The following is an 18,961-nucleotide window of genomic DNA, read 5'->3' as shown; positions in this document are numbered from 1 at the left end:
TAATGTGCAATATGCTGCTGCTGGATTCAAATGAATGATTATTACACAAAGGTTACGCGTGACATGAAGTCAGACTCATACACCCCTCATCAGCCTGTCACAAATGAACCATGACATGACATGAAGCCTGGTGATTAAAAAAATATATTTTAAAAAAAACACCGTAATCATATACAGGTGTGAGCTGGCAGTTGTCTAATTTTCTGCATTGCTTTTCTTTCTTTTCTTCATTCTCTGCTCACAGTGCCACACTATATCCTGGCTAAAACCTTTGATCTCCAAATTGTTTTTCCAGAATATGTTTGATCACAGAAGAAACTGAGAGAGCTGGGAAAAGAAGGGTGGGGTGGGGGTCTGTTCACCTCCTCCTGTCAAAATCTATTAACAGGTGAATTAGCAATACATCTCTCACAACTTTCCGAAAGACATGCAAGCTATTTCAAGTCAGAGTGAATTACCTCCAATAATCTTTAGTTTTTAATTCATTTGGAAAAAAAAAGAAAAAAGAAAAAAACATTAAGTATGGAAGAGGATTCTGCTTTGGAGTTCAATCTGCTTAACTCAGACAGATGAGAAGAAAGTAAGTACTTGGCAGCATTTTTTGTGGAATGTGTAGGGAATCTGGAAGGGGGTTTGAATAACTTTTTCTTCTTTTTTTTTTTTTTTTCTTTTTGCTTTGTTTTGTTTTGTTTTGTTTTGACAATTTGGCTGAACTAAGAGGACAAATCCATCTGACAGAAATTAAATTAAATACAGATGGATAATAGTTATATATCTAGTTGATGCTGTTCAAATCCTAAAGCTTAGATGCAAATGATGATGAACTGCAGCTATTTTTTTCTTAAAAGTTAATGGATCAGCAAAATCACAAACCTAATTTATAACTTGTTTTTCCTATGCATAATTGTAAAAACAAAAAAATACAAAAAAAAAAAAAAAACCCAAAACAAATAAACAATAAAAGCAAACAAACAAACAGCAATAATCCATCATGTTCCACTGAGGTGCACCTAGGCTGATCAAAATCTCTGAAACGTGCATTCTTTGGGTCTGGCACATCTTCACGCACTTCACGGGATTCATGTTTGAACATGAAGCACCGGGCTATGCGCTGTCACATCACTTTATAATCCTCCTGACATCTGCACAAGATAGGAACCCGTGGCGTGATAGTTTTCTTTTTCTTTTTTTTAAACAAATGTAATCTGCATCTAGGCTACTACAAAGGAATGTCTACTTGCAGGCACAAAAACATCACGTCTGGATGCACTTGGATCGTTGTTTTCTTCAAAATCCTGTGAGGATGAAACACGTGCCAAGATCCAGAATCAGTAGGCTACTTTACCACGATTTATTTTCACACTGCAATTTGCAACCACTTGAGGAAACTGACGCTTTCAACCAAAGAGGCAGTTTTTACAGCAACAGCTGATAAAGTGGTCGAACTGCAAAAAGGAACAGATACTGATATAGGATATATATATATACATATATATATATATATATATATATATATAGTATATATAGGTATATATATATTAATATATAACCAGCCACTGTCACAGAAATACGCCCCTACCTGCCATCGAAGTCTGCACTTGCTCCAAAACAGCAGCTGTACAAAAACATTAACTTTATCCATAATTCCATGATTTAAAGAGTTAAGCGCCCACAGGCTGCTCCCTATTCCCCGTAATCCACGAGCACCAGCAAGGTATCTGTGAAGAAAGCGAGCAAAGACCGACAGTAGGGCGTCTTTGACGCACGCTAAAGGTGCTCGTGCAGGAACTGTTCTTTTGTGGTCCGTCAAACAGTTCATCTGCGATGTCCGGGAGGTGCGGGTGAGAAACCAGCCCAAAGCCTGAGAGCGGAGTGACTCTGGTGACTGTGCGTGGTTGCTGCGTGTGGAGCGGGACGCACTCTGCCGGGAAGAGAGCGCACAGCTCCCACCCTCTCTCTCTCTCCTCTCCTCAGGTTCAGGGCTCTCCAACCAAATAGCACCCACTGCAGTCTGACCCTTACGCTCCTTTCCCACACATCCAGTGGTCTGTAACAGCTGCGCAAAAGTCCACTTAGAAATGGAGACCTACCTCGTTACCTGTGCAGTTACGAGGAACAGCAACCGCATGCCACGCCGTGCACGCTTTATAAGTACCTTGGTTATAATTGCGTAGCCTGCAGAGGCACGCAGGTGCATTGGCCACCCAGGTAGGTGTTGCTCACACAAGGAAGACAGACACATAATACAGACTAGATACACAAATGAGCGACCTGTCAAAGTTTCCGAAGCACTTCAATACCCAGAAAAGCCTTTGTGTGTTTTCTCTCAGCTGATTCGTTTCACTTTTCTGAATCAGGCATTTTTGTCCATTTCTGAAAAAAAGTGCAACTTCTTGCATCTAATGTTCCGAACACTCCTGGAGGGCTTACTTCTTAAAAATCAGTACAGGCAATACAGTGTTTGGCAAGAAGTGTCTGGTTGTCATTGTCTCCTGTCTTTAACTGCTGTTTTTATTTAGATCTCAAATATTCAAACACAGTTGTGACAATTCCAGTTTTCTGTCTTACAGTCTGATTACAGATACTTCTCTCTTATTATTTTCCTCTGAATTTCAGAGGTTTTAAAAATGATGCATTTAAGCTCAACTTAGGGTTTTGTTGTTCTATAGATAAAAGGCGTAGTCAAACATTTACAAACAATAAGTTTTTTTTTGTGAGTATTATAACATTTGAATGTGTTTGTGATGAAAATAGACGGATAATGAAGTGAATTCAGGAAATCCCAATGATGCTAATGTTTTTGATTCAGCAAGAACTGTAAAATGTTGGAGAGATTACTTCAGGTCTTCCTTTATAATTAAAAATGTCTTGAAAATCTCACTTATTAGTCAAGAAATCTGTGCAACACTATCTGCATCTGTAAGCTTGAACATTCAGGTGAAAATCTTGAAAACAAATCTTTGTTTACATCTTACTAATTTACAGGTATGTATAGTGTATTTATAGTTTCCATGTTCATGTTTGATTTAAAACAAAGTTATGTAGGCCTAAATGCACAGTATGTGCTGTGATGTATAGAGTTCATGGGCCACTACCTTTAGAAAAATAAAACACAAATCTACTAGAAGCCGATTGCCCAGTTTTAGAGAAGCACCTATGTGGATGTGAGAAGGCAGAATAATGAAAAGATTCTCCAAACCTCACGTACAAATCTGTGTTCAAGGCCCTGCATGGACATACATACGCAAGAAGACTTTTTAGAGCAGAAATGATCAAATAAGAGTCTGAAGGAGAAATCAATGTAAAATATCACAATTTATATTATTTTTTGTGTAAAAATTGTAAACGTAGTTTTGAATCGCTTGATATCCGTGTGTGGACTGAAACATGAATTTGCGAGTATAATTACACACAAACTTGTGTACATCCCCAAGAAAGTTGGGATGCTGTATTACTCACAACAAAACATTGAAAACACATCAAATAAAGATTTTTTTCTTTCTTTTTTTTTTTTTTTTTTTTTTACTATTGAATAAAAAATGTAAGTTCTTCTTAAATTTGATGGCAGTATCACATCTCAAAAAGTTGGGACAGAGACAACTAAAGGCTGGAAAAGTCAGTGGCATTGAAAGGTACAGTCATTTTACTAAGAGCAACTATATTAAATTAGTCAGCAAGTAAATAATGTGATTGGAAATAAAGTTAAAGAAGCAGAGCTTCAGCAAATAAAAAAAAAACAAACAAAAAGAAAAAATTCATCTTCAAACTACTGAATAATTTCAGAATCTTGTTCCTAAAAAATTGCAAAAACTTGTGATATTTCATCACCTTTGTCATATCTTAGTACTATTCAAGGAATTTGCTGACATCTATCTGCCTAAGACACATACATAAAAATCCTCCAGATAAGAGGAGTGCCACCTGGTTTGTTATCAGTAACCAGTTAAAAGACACTTGAATTTCTGATAGAATGGGTGCATGAAAGTGGCAACTTGCACATCTGCAAGTATTTAAATATGCTCCTAACCAGACACTTATTCTTTTTTTTTCAGAGAAACCTTGCATATTTTGGCAACACAATGCTAAACTACCTAGAATGGCATGACTTCCAGGCAAAGGGGTTGGGTGCTGGACTGACCTGCCTACAGTCCAGAATTTTACTTAATGAAATCTAATGAAGCTCTGTTTCAAATTACAAAGTCACTATCTCTTTGCAAACAAAGTGATTAATAAAAAGACCAAGTCAGAGTGCCCATGCAGACTTCATCAAAAGGACAAAATCATTGTTTGAAAACCAAATGTGTTGCAAATGGAAGTTGATGCAAAATGAGAGTTTAAGGCCTTGAATTTGAAGGAACAGCTTAAGAAATAGCAAAGTATTCTTTACTGAACTCAAAAAGCAGCATAAAAGTGAGATTAATGGTATAAAAAATGCTCTGCAAAGAGCAGAAGTGGAACAGATGTCAGCTCAACAGACTCTGATGAGGAAAGATGAGCTGGAAACTGTTAAACGACAAGCTGCTGCAACTGAATGAAAAAAAATGAGAAAGCAGAAGTCCAAAAAAAAAAAAAAAAAAAGAGAAAAAAGTGGTTTGTGAAATAAATTAAATATATCATTATTTATGTTTTCTAAGAAAACTTTACCTCAATAATCATATACCACCTATATATATATATATATATACATATATATATATATATATATATGTGTGTGTGTGTGTGTGTGTGTGTGTGTGTGTGTGTGTGTGTGTGTGTGTGTACACCTAAATAATTAACACAATGCTTTGCATATATTTTTGTTTGTTTTGTTATATGACAAACATTATTGAGCAAAGGTAATTGTCATCTTTTATATGATCTACAGTTATTTAACTATCTTTCACTCAATATTTTTTTTTATCACAGTTCGAAGAATTTGAATTCTGCAAATACATTACTTACTAGTTCAAAAAATACTACAACAAAAGACTAAAACTCTGCTTTTCATTGTATATGAAACCATTTAACTTTTTCTGGAGACATTTTAAAGATGGGAGTAGGATAAAAATAAGATAGGACTTTTCTAATTTCATCAAGTTTAAAGAACATAAATCCACTGAAAGAAATTTTAGAAACTGAGTGAATATGAACCACGAATTTTATCTCATGTAATTAATTCATTTGTGTAAACACACCATAACACAATAGGAATTACATGGTGATGAAAGACCTAATGAATCACTTTTTTAGAGTGTTTAACTAACACATTCCCTAAAGTCTGGAAGCAGATTCCTTCCTGTTTGACTGATGGGACAGTCTGGCTGTAGCTATTCAGACAGTGGAAAGACAAACTAACAAACACCACATTTTAGGCCAGGAGATGAATGACAGGAAGGTTTAATACAGATACTGCTGGTTATTCACAGTTGTTCCCATCTTCTGATTCATGGTGCTGTTCGCCTTGTTACGCCCTGTCAGTGATTTGGTAATAAATCTGCTTGGTGGCAAAGAGGTTTGACAACAAGTGATCGGAGAAATGTCGTTTGTGTATAATTAGATGATCAATCATCATGTGTAAGAATGTCTTTCCATGATTTATTACATCAAATATCATGGATTGGGTAATGCAGATCCCTCAAATCATGCCTCATTACCAACAACATCCCCTTAAGGCGCCTACATAGCAAACAATACTGAGTGGATTTTAAGTTCACCCAGAACAAAGAAAAAAAAACTAAGTTAAATCTGGGAGAAGTTGTTATTGCTTATAGCTGCTAAACAAAGTTTAATAAAAGAATAGTGGAACCATATAGTGATAAATATTTCATTATTATACTATTAAAGTGTGTAGAGTGCCACAAAAAGGAAATAAGTTTGTTAAAGACAAAAAACACATTGAAGTATCATAATTTTAATATTCATTGAAATTGCTTTAGTTTTTTTTTTTTTTTGCATGTAAATGGCTATTTTTTATATGTATTGACCAAAGTTTTATTATTAATGATTTTTATATGATGACATTTTATGTGCATCCCTTTAGTTTTCCTTTTTGATTTTCTACTTTTTTTTTCTTCTTCTTACAGACACCAGCGTCTGGTCATCTTCACCCCGAACACAGCTGATGACTTCTTCAAACTAAGGGCTGACAACAAAGGCTGCTGGATGTATCGGAGTATGGGAGCCAATAAATGCTGAACAACAGTTTTCTTTAACTGAAATTACTGCAATACTGAAGAGAGGCGGGGTATTACAGAGGATGGTGTGAACAGTTCGTTCATGTGATTGAGAAAATGGAAAGAGAGCCCATATAGCTGCAGGCAGGATATTGGTTATTGTTTTAGCATTATGGGCAAACCTGATGAAATTACAGCCCATTTCAACTTCTGTTTGTGTTCTACAGTGATGTTATTTTGGATGTATGTTTTATGTGTGTAAATATGTAATAAAAAGTGGACGAGTTATAATCTGTCACCATGATGTGCAGTTATACAGGAACATGACTTAGGTATTCATGGGCTCTGAATTGATCTGATAGTCAAAGTCAACTTTATTGTCCATTCTGCAGCATGCACAGGACAAACAGAATTTAAATTATGGTTCTCTCAAATCTAGGAGTGATGAAATACAAAAAGTATAAGCCAATAAACAAAACAAACAAAAAAGTACTATCACTAAGTAAGTAAAATGATGATTAAAAAGACAAGGCAAATTACAGTCAGTGCAATATATGTTTATGGTTATACTGCCAAACGCTTATGGTCTGGTTAAAGTGAATAAAGTGGCTGTGTGCTTGCTTCTGAGTGTGTCAACCTGAGGGTGTAAAAAGTTCAAGTGTTGATGGGGGGGGGGTATCAGAGTCCAGGGTGGGTGCGTGTGTGTGCGTGTGTGGAAGGGGGGCAGAGCAGAGAGAGAGTTCAGCATCCTGACTGCCTGATAGATGAAGCTGTTCTTCAGTCTGTTGGTCCTGGTCCACAGGCTCTGCAGTCTCTTTCCTGATGGCAGCAGGGTGAAGAAGCTGTGTGACAGATGGATGGGGTCTTTACGGCTTTACCGGTAAGAAAGGGGTGAGAGGTCCCGACGATCTTCTCAGCTGCTTTCACGATGCATTGGAGGGTCTTCCTGCAGGACATGAAGCAGACGCCATGCAGCTGGTGAGGATGCTCTCAATGGTGCACATGATGGGGACCAGGACTCTAGCTTTCCTCAGTCTGCAGAGGAAACAGAGGTGCTGCTTGGCTTTCTTGGCTAGTGATGTGGTGCTGATAGTCCAGGAGAGGTCTTCTGTAATGTGCACACCCAGGAACTTGGTGCTGCTCACTCACTCCACCATAGCACCATTGATGGTGGGAGGTGCATTCTGGGGGCGTGTTCTCCTGAAGTCCACAACAATCTCCTTCATCTTCACCATGCTCAGAGAGAGATTGTTGTGTTCACACAACAAGGCCAGGCAGTGCACCTCGTCCTGTAGTCTGTTTTGTCGTCGTTGCTGATGAGACCCACCAAAGTTGTGTCATCTGCAAACTTGATGAAGAGGTTGGAGCTGTGTGACAGTGTGCAGTCGTGTGTCAGGAGAGTGAAGAGGAGGGAGCTCAGCCCACATCGCTAAGGGGCCCACAGTGTAGTGATGCTTTAACCACACTCCAGGTGTTAAAATGGTCCTTAAGTGCCTCCACGAACCCTTCTGACCACAGGTGAGGGTCTGTAGATGTGTGCTCAGTCTTAAAAGTAATAATAATAACAATAATGATAATGATGATGGTGATGATAATAATAATAATATAAACAATTTTTTTATTTATTCTTTTTTTTTTTTTTTTTGACAAATCTACCCAACTTTATACTGGTTCTATATGGGTTTGTAGCCACATTTCAAGCTGTATTGCACTTAACCATAATGCTTAATTGTAAGCGAATAAATAACCTGTAAAAAAAAAAAAAAAAAAAAAAAAAAATTATATATATATATATGTGTGTGTGTGTGTGTGTGTGTTTCTTCCTCCCCACCCCCTCAAAACAACAAAACAATAAAAAATAATAATAATAATAATAAATAAAATAGCGAATTTTCTGAGTGACCTTACTCTTTCATGAAGTCCTTTACAAGAAGTGAGTCATTATATTGCATTTTCAACAGACTATTAAAAAAGGAATATAATGGGAAATTCTAGTTGTTTTATTTTAGTAAACAGAAATGCCAAAATCGATATGGAAGCCCTATAAAAATAAAATAAAAACATAACTTAAAATTGTCTTCTAAAACATTTGGCATGACCTTTAGGTTGTTGTGACCTGCCAAAGGTAGTGACATGGTACTGATAGAGCAGATTCAAACAATGGGGAAAAAAATAATATTTAAAACATAGTTGACAATATCACATGTACCACGAGAGGCATAAGGAAAAACATAACATTCGGGTGTGCAAAATAAGAGTATCTGGGCCTTTTGGTCCTGTAGGTGATCACAAAAAAATGTATACACAACAACTGTTACCATTCAGGATTTACGTCATTATGCTCAGTGTTGTTTATTAGACAATTATGACAGTAAAATACAAGACACATTGTCAGTGAAGATGGGACTGCAAATAAAAGAGCAAGCAGGATAAAAAAAAAAAGAAAAGATAATGACGGGCAGCTTAAAGGCTCCTTATATCCATTTCACATGGAGGTGTAGTTTGTTCCTGCTTACTGCAGTAACCATGGCAACATAAACAAGGCCAATAATTGTCAAATGGAAAAAAATATATTCTGTCAGACATATGGAAACAAATACACCAAAATAAAAAAATAATCCTCTGCTGCCAAAAGCACAAGGACAAGCTGAATTGTGGGTAAAAACAGGAGATAAATAATACTGCAACAGCTGCATTACTTTTCTATTTCTCTTGCAAAAACAGCATCAAAACTATATTTAAAAGATCCACAAATGGTTTTGACATTTTTATCTTCATCATAAAGATTACCTGATACTTAAAAAACATTAACTAATGCAAAGATTTGCATCTCTGCATGGGAAGTACAGACATAGCGCCAAGTTTGCATTCCTACAAGACAGTTTAGATTCAGCTTCTTCTTCTTCTTTTTTAACTGAAGTCAGTCCGCCAAATTCATAACTAATGAATAGTTTTAGCATACTGTATTACTCTGATAAAAATACCTCTCTTTGCCTAAACAAAGAAAACCTACTCTCACCCGCTTTTAGCTATCTATTTGGATTCAATAAACCCATTTCACACTTTAATATTCCCCTTACCATTCCACTTTTCTCATGCATGCTTTAAAGGTCCCATATTATGCAAAATTCACTTTTTAATGGTTTTGGAACAGTCATACTGGTCCCCCCGCATGTGTAGGAGACCCGTAAGTGTGAAACTCTTTCAGGCGCTCTCTCTCCCCCCTGCTCCACCTCTAGGGAAGTAAGCGCTGAATTGAGCGAGTTTGAAAGCCTGTACGTTAAGACGTCATAAGGGACAATAACCACTCCCCACAGAGCGATGGACCCGCTTACCGGCTCTCAAAGCCCGCCCTCTAAAAATCACCTAGCGCCCAGTGTTTTTCCCTCTTCGGCAACCCTCGTTAGCGGACATGGCTAAGCGACAGAAGCACTGTTCTGTTTGTGGCTGCATAAATGAACACGAAAACGTTTTTTTACTTCCATCCACTGAACCCACGAGGACTGAGTGGATTAATTTTATTTTTGGAGGAAATGTACCCGGAAAACTTCCAAAGGTTTTGCATGTCTGTGGCCAGCATTTCAAAGAGGACTGTTTCCACAACATGGGGGCATGGAAAGCAGGCTTCGCCAACCGTTTGAAGCTGAAGCCAGGTTCAATACCAACTGTCCGTGACACAGCTGGAGAGGTAAGAGCTGGCAGTTATTTTATCGTTTCGGCCTTATTAGTCTGATAGCTTGAAAATATATTAGCACTGTTGTAAATGTAGCCAAGTCACTGTTTCTACTGTTTGTATCCGGTGCCATTGTGCATCAGATTGATGAGCGTAGCTAGCTGTGTTCTCCGTGCGTCGCGGTTTGGGTCGGTAATGGGGGCTTCAGGAATGGGTTCCGGTGTTCCGACGTTTGTTTATCCTTCACTACGCTGTAATCAGCGTCTAGTAACCGCTAAGGCCTAACCTGTCAATCACCTCATGACGGGCGATGCGATGGGCGGAGCCAACAGCTGAGCTGCTCCACCAGGGTTCCGCCCACCATAAACGGCACATTTCTGAAGCTGCTAAAAAGAGGGAGGTGAAGAGAAGCCGCTGCACTCAAACTGAGGGTCGATTTGTCCATACCATGGCGGAAATATTTCATTTAGATATTAATGAATGGTCTCAGATTGGGAATAAAGTGTATAATATGGGACCTTTAAGTGGTGCCACCTGCTCCCTCTCCTCCTTTGCACCCATCTTTATGTCAGTAATGTGCACTCATGCAGAGCCACACACATGAACAGTGAGTCAGACGTCTCCTTTTGAAATAATCCCAGTCCTTGGAAGGAGTTGTGTCTGTGGCCATTCACCTCAGGATAGATTGACTCTGCTGACTGAATTCTGATGAGCTTGTGCTGGGAAAGCTTGCATCTCTGGCTACCTCTCCAGATTCTTCAAGCAGTTGGCATTCACTTTAAAGGTGACAAATAAGGATTTTTAAGAGAAACAAATGACCAGCTTCACCTGCGAGAATGAAATCTTTAGGGTTGCCTATGTTGAACACAAGTGAAGAAACAGAGTATTGAGTGTTTTTATGGGACTAGTCTCTGAACAGCACACAACTAATCAAGCATACTGACCTTTTGCCAGAATAATAAAATATTCATTGATGCTGAGGTATACCTTATTCTAATTGCTTCTTTATGAGAAACAATCAGGTTCTCTGTAGAACCATGAAAAACCTTATATTTGAACTGATATGGGAGTTTAAATCCAATTTCCCTCTCTGTATGCACCTCGTTCTTTCTCTAGGACTCATTAAAACACTAAGAGGAGAGGGAGGTGAGATGAGGTAAAGGTGATTCCCATCTCATCTTTAACTGCAGATGAGTTCTTAACTCTAAATTTCTTCTTCTTCTGTTAATAAGTGGGAGTTGACTACTGAGTGCTTTCAATGGAGCATATGCAGATTTTCTCCAAATGTGGATGTATGGCGAGCTTAAATAACAATGCAGGTAATTCCTGCTGCTTCTGTGTACACAGACAGCTTGATCACACAGTGTAAGCAAAGACCAAAGTATAACATTGCAGATGGTGAGAGGAGCTTCAGCTCTTTTATTGCAACCAAGTGGCAATAGGGTTTTTAACGGAAGAAAAGGAATCACTCTCACAGCTTGTTTGCTTCTTTATTAAAAATAAAAAAAATAAAAAAAATCACACAGGTGTTGCTTTAAAGTTTAAGCTGAAGTACATTTTGGAAGATTGATTCTTCTTCCATTGATGCAGTTATTTTTATATTAAAAAAACTATTTCTCATAAAACCAAGATTGTAAAAAATAAATTCACTGTTGAGGCTGGATGAAAAAATAGCCATGATTAACCCGGGTGCCAAAGATGCAGGGCACTTCATCCAACCCGGACCATTTAGAAGACTAGTGCTTGCAGACCTAATCCTGCATCTGTGCCTCCAGCTGGCCAGCAATGATGCCCTGTCCATTCCTCCGCGGCGGCCTTCCCACCAGCATGTTGTTCTTTGGTGAACAGCTTTCAGGCTCCATAGTCATAACCTGCACCGAGTACCCACAAGTCTCTGCTGCCCATGACCGATCCAAGTCAACCAAGCCCATGCACTGTTTGCCTGGAGTGGTACGAAAGCAAAAGATATACTTTCACACATCATCATCAAACCCTTAGTTTTTCTGAAAGGTAGAGGTGAGAAGGCACACAATTTCATATGCAATTTCATACTAGTCCAGATTTACACTTCAAACCCATAATTACAATAAATTGCTGGTTCTAACATAGCGAATACAACTGCTAATGGGTTTTTCTACTAATATTTGATAAATGACAGTATTTTGGGGGGGTAAGAGGCCTGTTTGAGAAATAAAACAGAGAACTATGTTAACCCAGCAAAATGTTTTTGTTTTTTATCATTCAAATAAAAAATAACTAATGCAGATTAAGTAAAGAAGAAAAATAATGGGTGGTTGCAGCAAACCAACAACAGACATCCTGGGCAATCGCATAATTCATAATATGATAAAATTGACTGAATTGTAGACATTTTATACTTAATAATTCTGTACATGTAACATAACACAATAATGAAAAAATAGTTTTGCATGACAAACAAAAACAGCCTGATGATTGCAAATAAATATAGAATAAAATTAAAAGTGCAGCATGTAAAAAAGTACAACATATATTATTATTATTCAAAGTTAAGGATTATTGAGAATTTCAATGGTCAAAAGGTTAAAAAAAAAAAAAAAAAAAAACTACTTTTTGAACTACTATGCAATGCACATGTCAGAAACGTTATGATTGTATCAAATCTGTCCAGCATGTAAACACACAACTGATTTGATCCCTTTATCCAGCATCCATGTAAACATGTCAGCTGGAATTTCTGATCAGAATGATTTCAGTTTTTTTTGGGAAAAAAAACTGCTGTTAAAATCAGAAAATGTGTTTTGGTTTTTTTGTGTCATCTGCATATATCACATCCAATGGCTAATATTAACATTAAAAGATGAACACATGACTTAAGCTGATATATACAATTATTGGAATGTCACTATTGGTTATGCTCTCTGATGTCTGTTTATTTCTATCTTCCATGTGCATCAGAACTCTACAGGAGCCACTTATACATCAGGAGCTGAACCTGGATTATCACATCTCTCCCTAAGGAATTAAACTCAGTATTCAATCATACTCTGGGGTTTTAACTGTATGATAGCAGGTGGTAAACAAGCCAAATGTGAGCTTTGGTCTGCCATACCTTGTTGACGGTCACAGTATGACTAGCAGGCTTAAGAGAGATGGGATTAAACATGGTCAGAAAATGTTAGCATGAGAGGCTGAGGTCTGTTCAATGACGGAGAGCAGACACCATTGTGTGACAGGAGGTGTCATGTAGACATAAAGAGGCTCAGATTGATAAGGCAATGGGGAGCCTTCTCAAATTCAGAGGAAAGCTTTGATAAACTGGAGAGCAATCAGGGTGAAAAGAGTCCTCAACAGAATAAAATGCAAAGATGAAGCTTTAACATGTCTGGATGTTTCACATTTCCCTTAGAATCTGACACTGATCTGGCAGCTGTTCACTGCAGCTGTTTGTCACACTGTAAAAATCCCTGCATCAGGATTTTTCATACATCTTAAAAAGTCTAGATCTTTTGTAAAAAAAAAAAAGTACAGCAGTAGAGTTAGATCACTGTCAGAGAGAAAAGAAAGTACATTTTTTATTTGTGTAACTTTATCAAAAGTTATGAAGTTAAAAGTGACATGTCAATATGTCTCACTGATGTTCTTCATCCTGCTTTATGAGATCTAATTTAATTGTACTTCTATGTCCTTACTTTTAAAAGAACGTCACAAAACACTGATCAGGAGTTAAACTAGCTGAAAACATATCAACTTGAGGGAAAAACCTACAATGCTGGTATTTCATTACAGAAGTTGGATGTTTTTTTAAATGGAAGTCAACAGAAGCCAGAGATGAATTGGAACCAGCACCTACTGACCATTTCAAGGCATCTCTGCACTGGCTTTGCTTTTGACAGTCGGTAACCAAATTCACTACTAATACACAGTCTATGCATCAAGCTCAAACAGGCAGACAGAGTGATATAAGAACAGTTCTGCTCAAGATGATGCATCTAAGATGCTTGGAACAACCTACCTGCCAAAAAACCTGAGACTGTTCAGCATGCTCATACTGGTGCAGAGGGAGGTCAAACCACACCTTGCAAAAAGGTTAATTAATAATAGATACAGTACAGTGTGTGCAGAATTATTAGGCAAATGCGTATTTTGATCACATCATCCTTTTTATGCATGTTGTTCTACTCCAACCGGTACAGGCTTGAAAGCCTACTACCAATTAAGCATATCAGGTGATGTGCATCTCTGTAATGAGAAGGGGTGTGGTCTAATGACATCAACACCCTATATCAGGTGTGCATAATTATTAGGCAACTTCCATTACTTTGGCAAAATGGGTCAGAAGAGAGATTTGACGGACTGAAAAGTCAAAAATAGTGAGATGTCTTGCAGAGGGATGCAGCACTCTTAAAATTGCCAAGCTTTTGAGGCGTGATCATTGAACAATCAAGCATTTCATTCAAAATAGTCAACAGGGTCGCAATAAGCGTGTTGAAAAAACAAGGCGCAAAATAACTGCCCATGAACTGAGGAAAATCAAGCGTGAAGCTGCCAAGATGCCATTGGCCACCAGTTTTGCCATATTTCAGAGCTGCAACATCACTGGAGTGCCAAGAAGCACAAGGTGTGCAATACTCAGGGACATGGCCAAGGTAAGGAAGGCTGAAAAACGACCACCACTGAACAAGACACACAAGATAAAACGTCAAGACTGGGCCAAGAAATATCATAAGACTGATTTTTCTAAGGTTTTATGGACTGATGAAATGAGAGTGAGTCTTGATGGGCCAGATGGATGGGCCCGTGGCTGGATCAGTACAGGGCAGAGAGCTCCACTCCGACTCAGACACCAGCAAGGTGGAGGTGGGATACTGGTATGGGCTGGTATCATCAAAGATGAGCTTGTGGGACCTTTTCGGGTTGAGGATGGAGTCAATGTCAACTCCCAGTCCTACTGCCAGTTTCTGGAAGACACCTTCTTCAAGCAGTGGTACAGGAAGAAGTCAGCATCGTTTAAGAAAACATGATTTTCATGCAGGACAATGCTCCATCACACGCATCCAAGTACTCCACTGCGTGGCTGGCCAGACAAGGTCTAAAAGAAGAAAAAATAATGACATGGCCTCCTTGTTCACCTGATCTTAACCCCATAGAGAACCTGTGGTCCCTCATCAAATGTGAGATCTACAGGGAGGGAAAACAGTACACCTCTCTGAACAGGGTCTGGGAGGCTGTGGTTGCTGCTGCACGCAATGTTGATCGTGAACAGACCAAGACACTGACAGAATCTATGGATGGCAGGCTTTTGAGTGTCCTCGCAAAGAAAGGTGGTTATATTGGTCACTGATTTGTTTTTGTTTTGTTTTGAATGCCAGAAATGTATATTTGTAAATTTTGAGTTGTTATATTGGTTTCCCTGGTGAAAATAAATAAGTGAAATGGGTATATATTTGGTTTTTGTTAAGTTGCCTAATAATTATGCACAGTAATAGTCACCTGCACACACAGATATCCTCCTAAGATACTAAAACTAAAAAAGCCCCACTCCAACTTCCAAAAATATTCAGCTTTGATATTTATGAGTCTTTTGTGTTCATTGTGAACATAGTTGTTCTATAATAAAATTAATCCTCAAAAATACAACTTGCCTAATAATTCTGCACACCCTGTATATGAAATACTACTAAGTGAATAATCATAATAATAACAATAGCAATACTAACTTTACTGTTAATGTCTGCACTTTTTGTGGTGAACAATAAGCATAGAGCTGTAAGAACATGTGGAAAGAAATAGTAAACTGTACCAATGAGGCGCCTCTCAGGTGGGAGCTGGACAGCGGTTTGGTCTGCGAAGCGACAGAGGACCATATGCTCCTAAAATAATGACAAAAATCAGCAAAACTCTCACTACAATGTATTTATTAGTTCTTATAATGAATTCACTTCTTTAACCAACACCCGCATGCCTTATAGATCTGTGCAGCCATGAAGCCAATCTTAGCACTGGCTGAATGGCCGGAAAACGTTCTTATCAATCAAATTATCTGTAGAAACTACATCCAGTTTTTGAGCTATCTTTTCACCACATATGCTAAAATGCCTGAACAGCCTTCATTTTTTGGGTTGGGCAATAATACTGACCATATTTTTGCCCCCCCAAAAAAAGCATCCGATGATAATAATGATAAATGACACATTTGTGGGTCAACTCCTCCTCTATAAAGTCATCCTTTTTGTACCCTTGTGTACTTACCCGGCCACTATATAGTCAACACAAGGAAAATACAAAGTCTATCGCAATGTTTTGTAGGACACAAAGGGACCACATGACATTGCTGATGTGTAAGGATTTGAAATTCTGGATAAACAGTTGAGGAATATGACACTGAAATCCCATTATTTACACATGCACCGCGGAGGACTGCACTCAATTTCATTGTATAATGTACAATGACAATAAAGTTATTCTATTCTATTCTATTCTATTCTATTCTATTCTATTCTATTCATTAATGAGCTTAGTATTAATGGAATCAACTTGGAAATAATTTATCTTCTTACATCAAAAATCTGTCAGCTCATAAAAGTTAAACATCTTTTCCAAAGATATGTTTTTTTTTTTTCTTCTGGCACCAGGACTGGCACCCAGCTCTCTAACAAGCCTCCTGTGGTAGTTCTTGTTTTATTCAAACCCCAGCAGCAGTCACTCTGTCTGCCATTTCAGTCATTAGAGGCAGTGAAAATAATCTTACCTGTCATTGTCTGCTGACATTTGATTCATTTTCCATATTCATATTAGTTTTTTCATTAGGTCACATGAGGAAATAGAGTAAATTCAAATGCTGTTTCCTGGGTGAAATCTGCACATATCAACTCTCCAAACAGACTCCGGTAATTTATATCCAGGTAAAGGACAAGAGTTCCTGTTCCGGAGTTGCCTTGTTATGGTGACTCAGGAGAGCGGTAAGTCATCTCTAACCTGCCTCAGCTTTAATTGATCCCATTCTTCACTCCGCAGGGTCAACGCTGAATGCAAGGCCACGGAACAGGTCCTTAAAGTTAGCGTTGAGCGCCAACACCTCACACCATTAGCCTTTTATTCCAGCGCCATTTGTCAGTGTTTGTCAGAGTGCCATTTGGTTTAACTACCATAGCTCCAGAAGGACAGCAATGGTTCTGCTATAAAACGATACAATGCAGCTTTTATTTCTGCAAGTGTTGTCTGCGAGTAGAGACTGAAAATATATTTTCTCTGAAATAAATAGCAAATGTTAAACATGGTTGCTGAAAGAAAGAAAAAAAACTGGTACAGGGGAGATTTAGAGTTCAGGTTTAAAGTAGCAAAAAATGCATCCGCTTGTTTAGACAGAATATGGATTTCTTCTGATCCGAAGCTCCATGTTTAGCTTCTCACAATGGGATTTTTTGTTTTCTGTTTAGACTTTAGCACAAATGGTTGTAAAACCCCAGCATATTATGGAAGCACACTGCAGTTCCCAGTGTCCTGTAAATAACAACCTATCTTCTGTGCCTTTTCAACCCATCTAAAAGTCTGGCTTGTTTTCACCTTTTTTTTGTTTTACTATAGAAAAGAGGAGAAGTTTGCGGTGGTCCGATGTTGTGATATGTCAACTTGAGGTTGCTATGGTTAGGACCTGCAGCACCTTCTGCACAGATTATCCACAGGGGCACTGACAGGTCCCATACATCACCGTGGGATAGGCCTTTTCAGAGTGTAGGGGTGTGTCTGTGCTGAGCGATAAGGGGCTGAGTGACTGGAGGGTGTCAGCTTTCCCTCGCAAGGACCTGAAGGTTATTTGCTACTAAGACAGCGATTAGTGCTGAGATCCCATTAATTCCATTTTTACCATCCAATTAAAAGGTTTGAGTGAAGTCTAACTTGGCAAAGCAGAAACAGAGATACATTTATCACAGAATTAATGTTACTTATACACCAAAACTCTGCTTCAAACCTGCTAGTAACTTATAAGAAGAGTACAGAGATATTGTTCTTAATAATAATCTTAAAAATGGGTTCACAGATGAAAAGAGCAACCCAACCCAGCTGCCCCTGCTTGTCAATTTGTTGCTCCTTTGTCTGAGTCTTTACTGGCCTGTGTTTGCTAGATGCTGTCAACTGTGGAATGAGAATACTTTCACCTTATAACAGGTCACTGATCTATGGTTCAGGCATGTGAAGCTATAACCTTTAAACAAACTACCCCAGATTCCATAATACATCTTTTGGTGTCAGGCTATGAAACTGAAAACCTATAGAAAATTCCAACAACCAATATTTTTTTGCAATAAATCACAACACACTGAACAGTCTCTATTAATGTGCACATACAGTAAAAGGGATGAAAAACAAAGTCTCTAAAGCATACCTTATATGTCAGAGTATCCTTGAATCTTTTGCTGTAAAAGAAAGAAAAAAAAGAAACAACATTCTTTTATGTTAAAGTGTTCAGATGAATTTAGATGAAGATGATATTATAGTAAAGTATAAAAGTATTCAGTCTCTATGGTATTTTTTCATATTGTTTCCATACAAACCGGAATTAAAATTAAATTTGGGGTGGGCACTATATTACTTGATCCCAGCATGATGCAGCCACTACCGTACTTCACTGGAGGAAGATGTTCTCAGGGTGATGAGAGAAGAAATTTTTGTCTCACATGACCAGAATATTTCTTCTTCCACATGTTTGGAGATTCTCACAGATGTCTTTTAGTGCAATCTAATTTTTTAATGATGTATTTAAATATACTCTAAAGTTTAAATGTTTGACTTTTTTTCTCCTTTCCACACTATCTAGCCCTTATCTGGGCAGCAGTGGATCAGATGGTCGTCCAATAAATGGAAGGTTGGCGGTTTGATCCTTCATCCTAGTCAACCTGCTGTTGTGTCCCTAGGCAGGACATTTTATCCACCTTGCTTCCAGTGTTGGCACCACTGGTGTATGAAAGTTTAGTGGCGGTCTGAGAGGCTACTATTGCAGACTGGTTGCCATGTTTTCATCAGTCTGCTCCAGCAGCTGTGGCTAAACATGTAGCTTACCACCAGTGTATCAATGTGAACGCTTTGAGTGTCTAAAAAGTGCTTTATAAATGCAATTTATTATTTTTGTTTCTTCACAACTTTGTCCTTAACCTGC

General features: G+C 38.1%; 2 protein-coding genes across 5 annotated transcripts in view; both read right to left on the bottom strand.

Moving 5' to 3' along the window:
* npnta (nephronectin a) overlaps positions 1 to 1,897 on the bottom strand; it is a 49,640-nt gene extending 47,743 nt beyond the window's left edge. The window contains exon 1 of one of the 4 annotated variants that reach the window (XM_041983913.1): positions 1,580 to 1,897. In XM_041983913.1, coding sequence (XP_041839847.1) covers positions 1,580 to 1,650 — 71 coding nt within the window. In that variant the 5' untranslated portion in view covers positions 1,651 to 1,897. The remainder of the gene's footprint in view (positions 1 to 1,579) is intronic. The other 3 variants (XM_041983914.1, XM_041983915.1, XM_041983916.1) reach the window with 3 other exon arrangements.
* Positions 1,898 to 11,301: 9,404 nt separating this feature from the next.
* Positions 11,302 to 18,961, bottom strand: part of gstcd (glutathione S-transferase, C-terminal domain containing) — a 49,344-nt gene continuing 41,684 nt past the window's right edge. Inside the window, exons 10-12 of the mRNA XM_041983513.1 lie at positions 18,191 to 18,221; positions 15,608 to 15,677; positions 11,302 to 11,767 (exon numbers count right to left, since the gene is read on the bottom strand). Of these exons, the coding sequence (XP_041839447.1) occupies positions 11,577 to 11,767; positions 15,608 to 15,677; positions 18,191 to 18,221 (292 nt within the window). The 3' untranslated portion in view covers positions 11,302 to 11,576. The remainder of the gene's footprint in view (positions 11,768 to 15,607; positions 15,678 to 18,190; positions 18,222 to 18,961) is intronic.

This window comes from Melanotaenia boesemani, chromosome 4, assembly GCF_017639745.1.
Source record: "Melanotaenia boesemani isolate fMelBoe1 chromosome 4, fMelBoe1.pri, whole genome shotgun sequence".
In the NCBI taxonomy this organism is placed as follows: domain Eukaryota; kingdom Metazoa; phylum Chordata; class Actinopteri; order Atheriniformes; family Melanotaeniidae; genus Melanotaenia; species Melanotaenia boesemani.
Note: the sequence above shows the minus strand (reverse complement) of the source record. Positions and strands in the feature narration are given on the sequence as shown.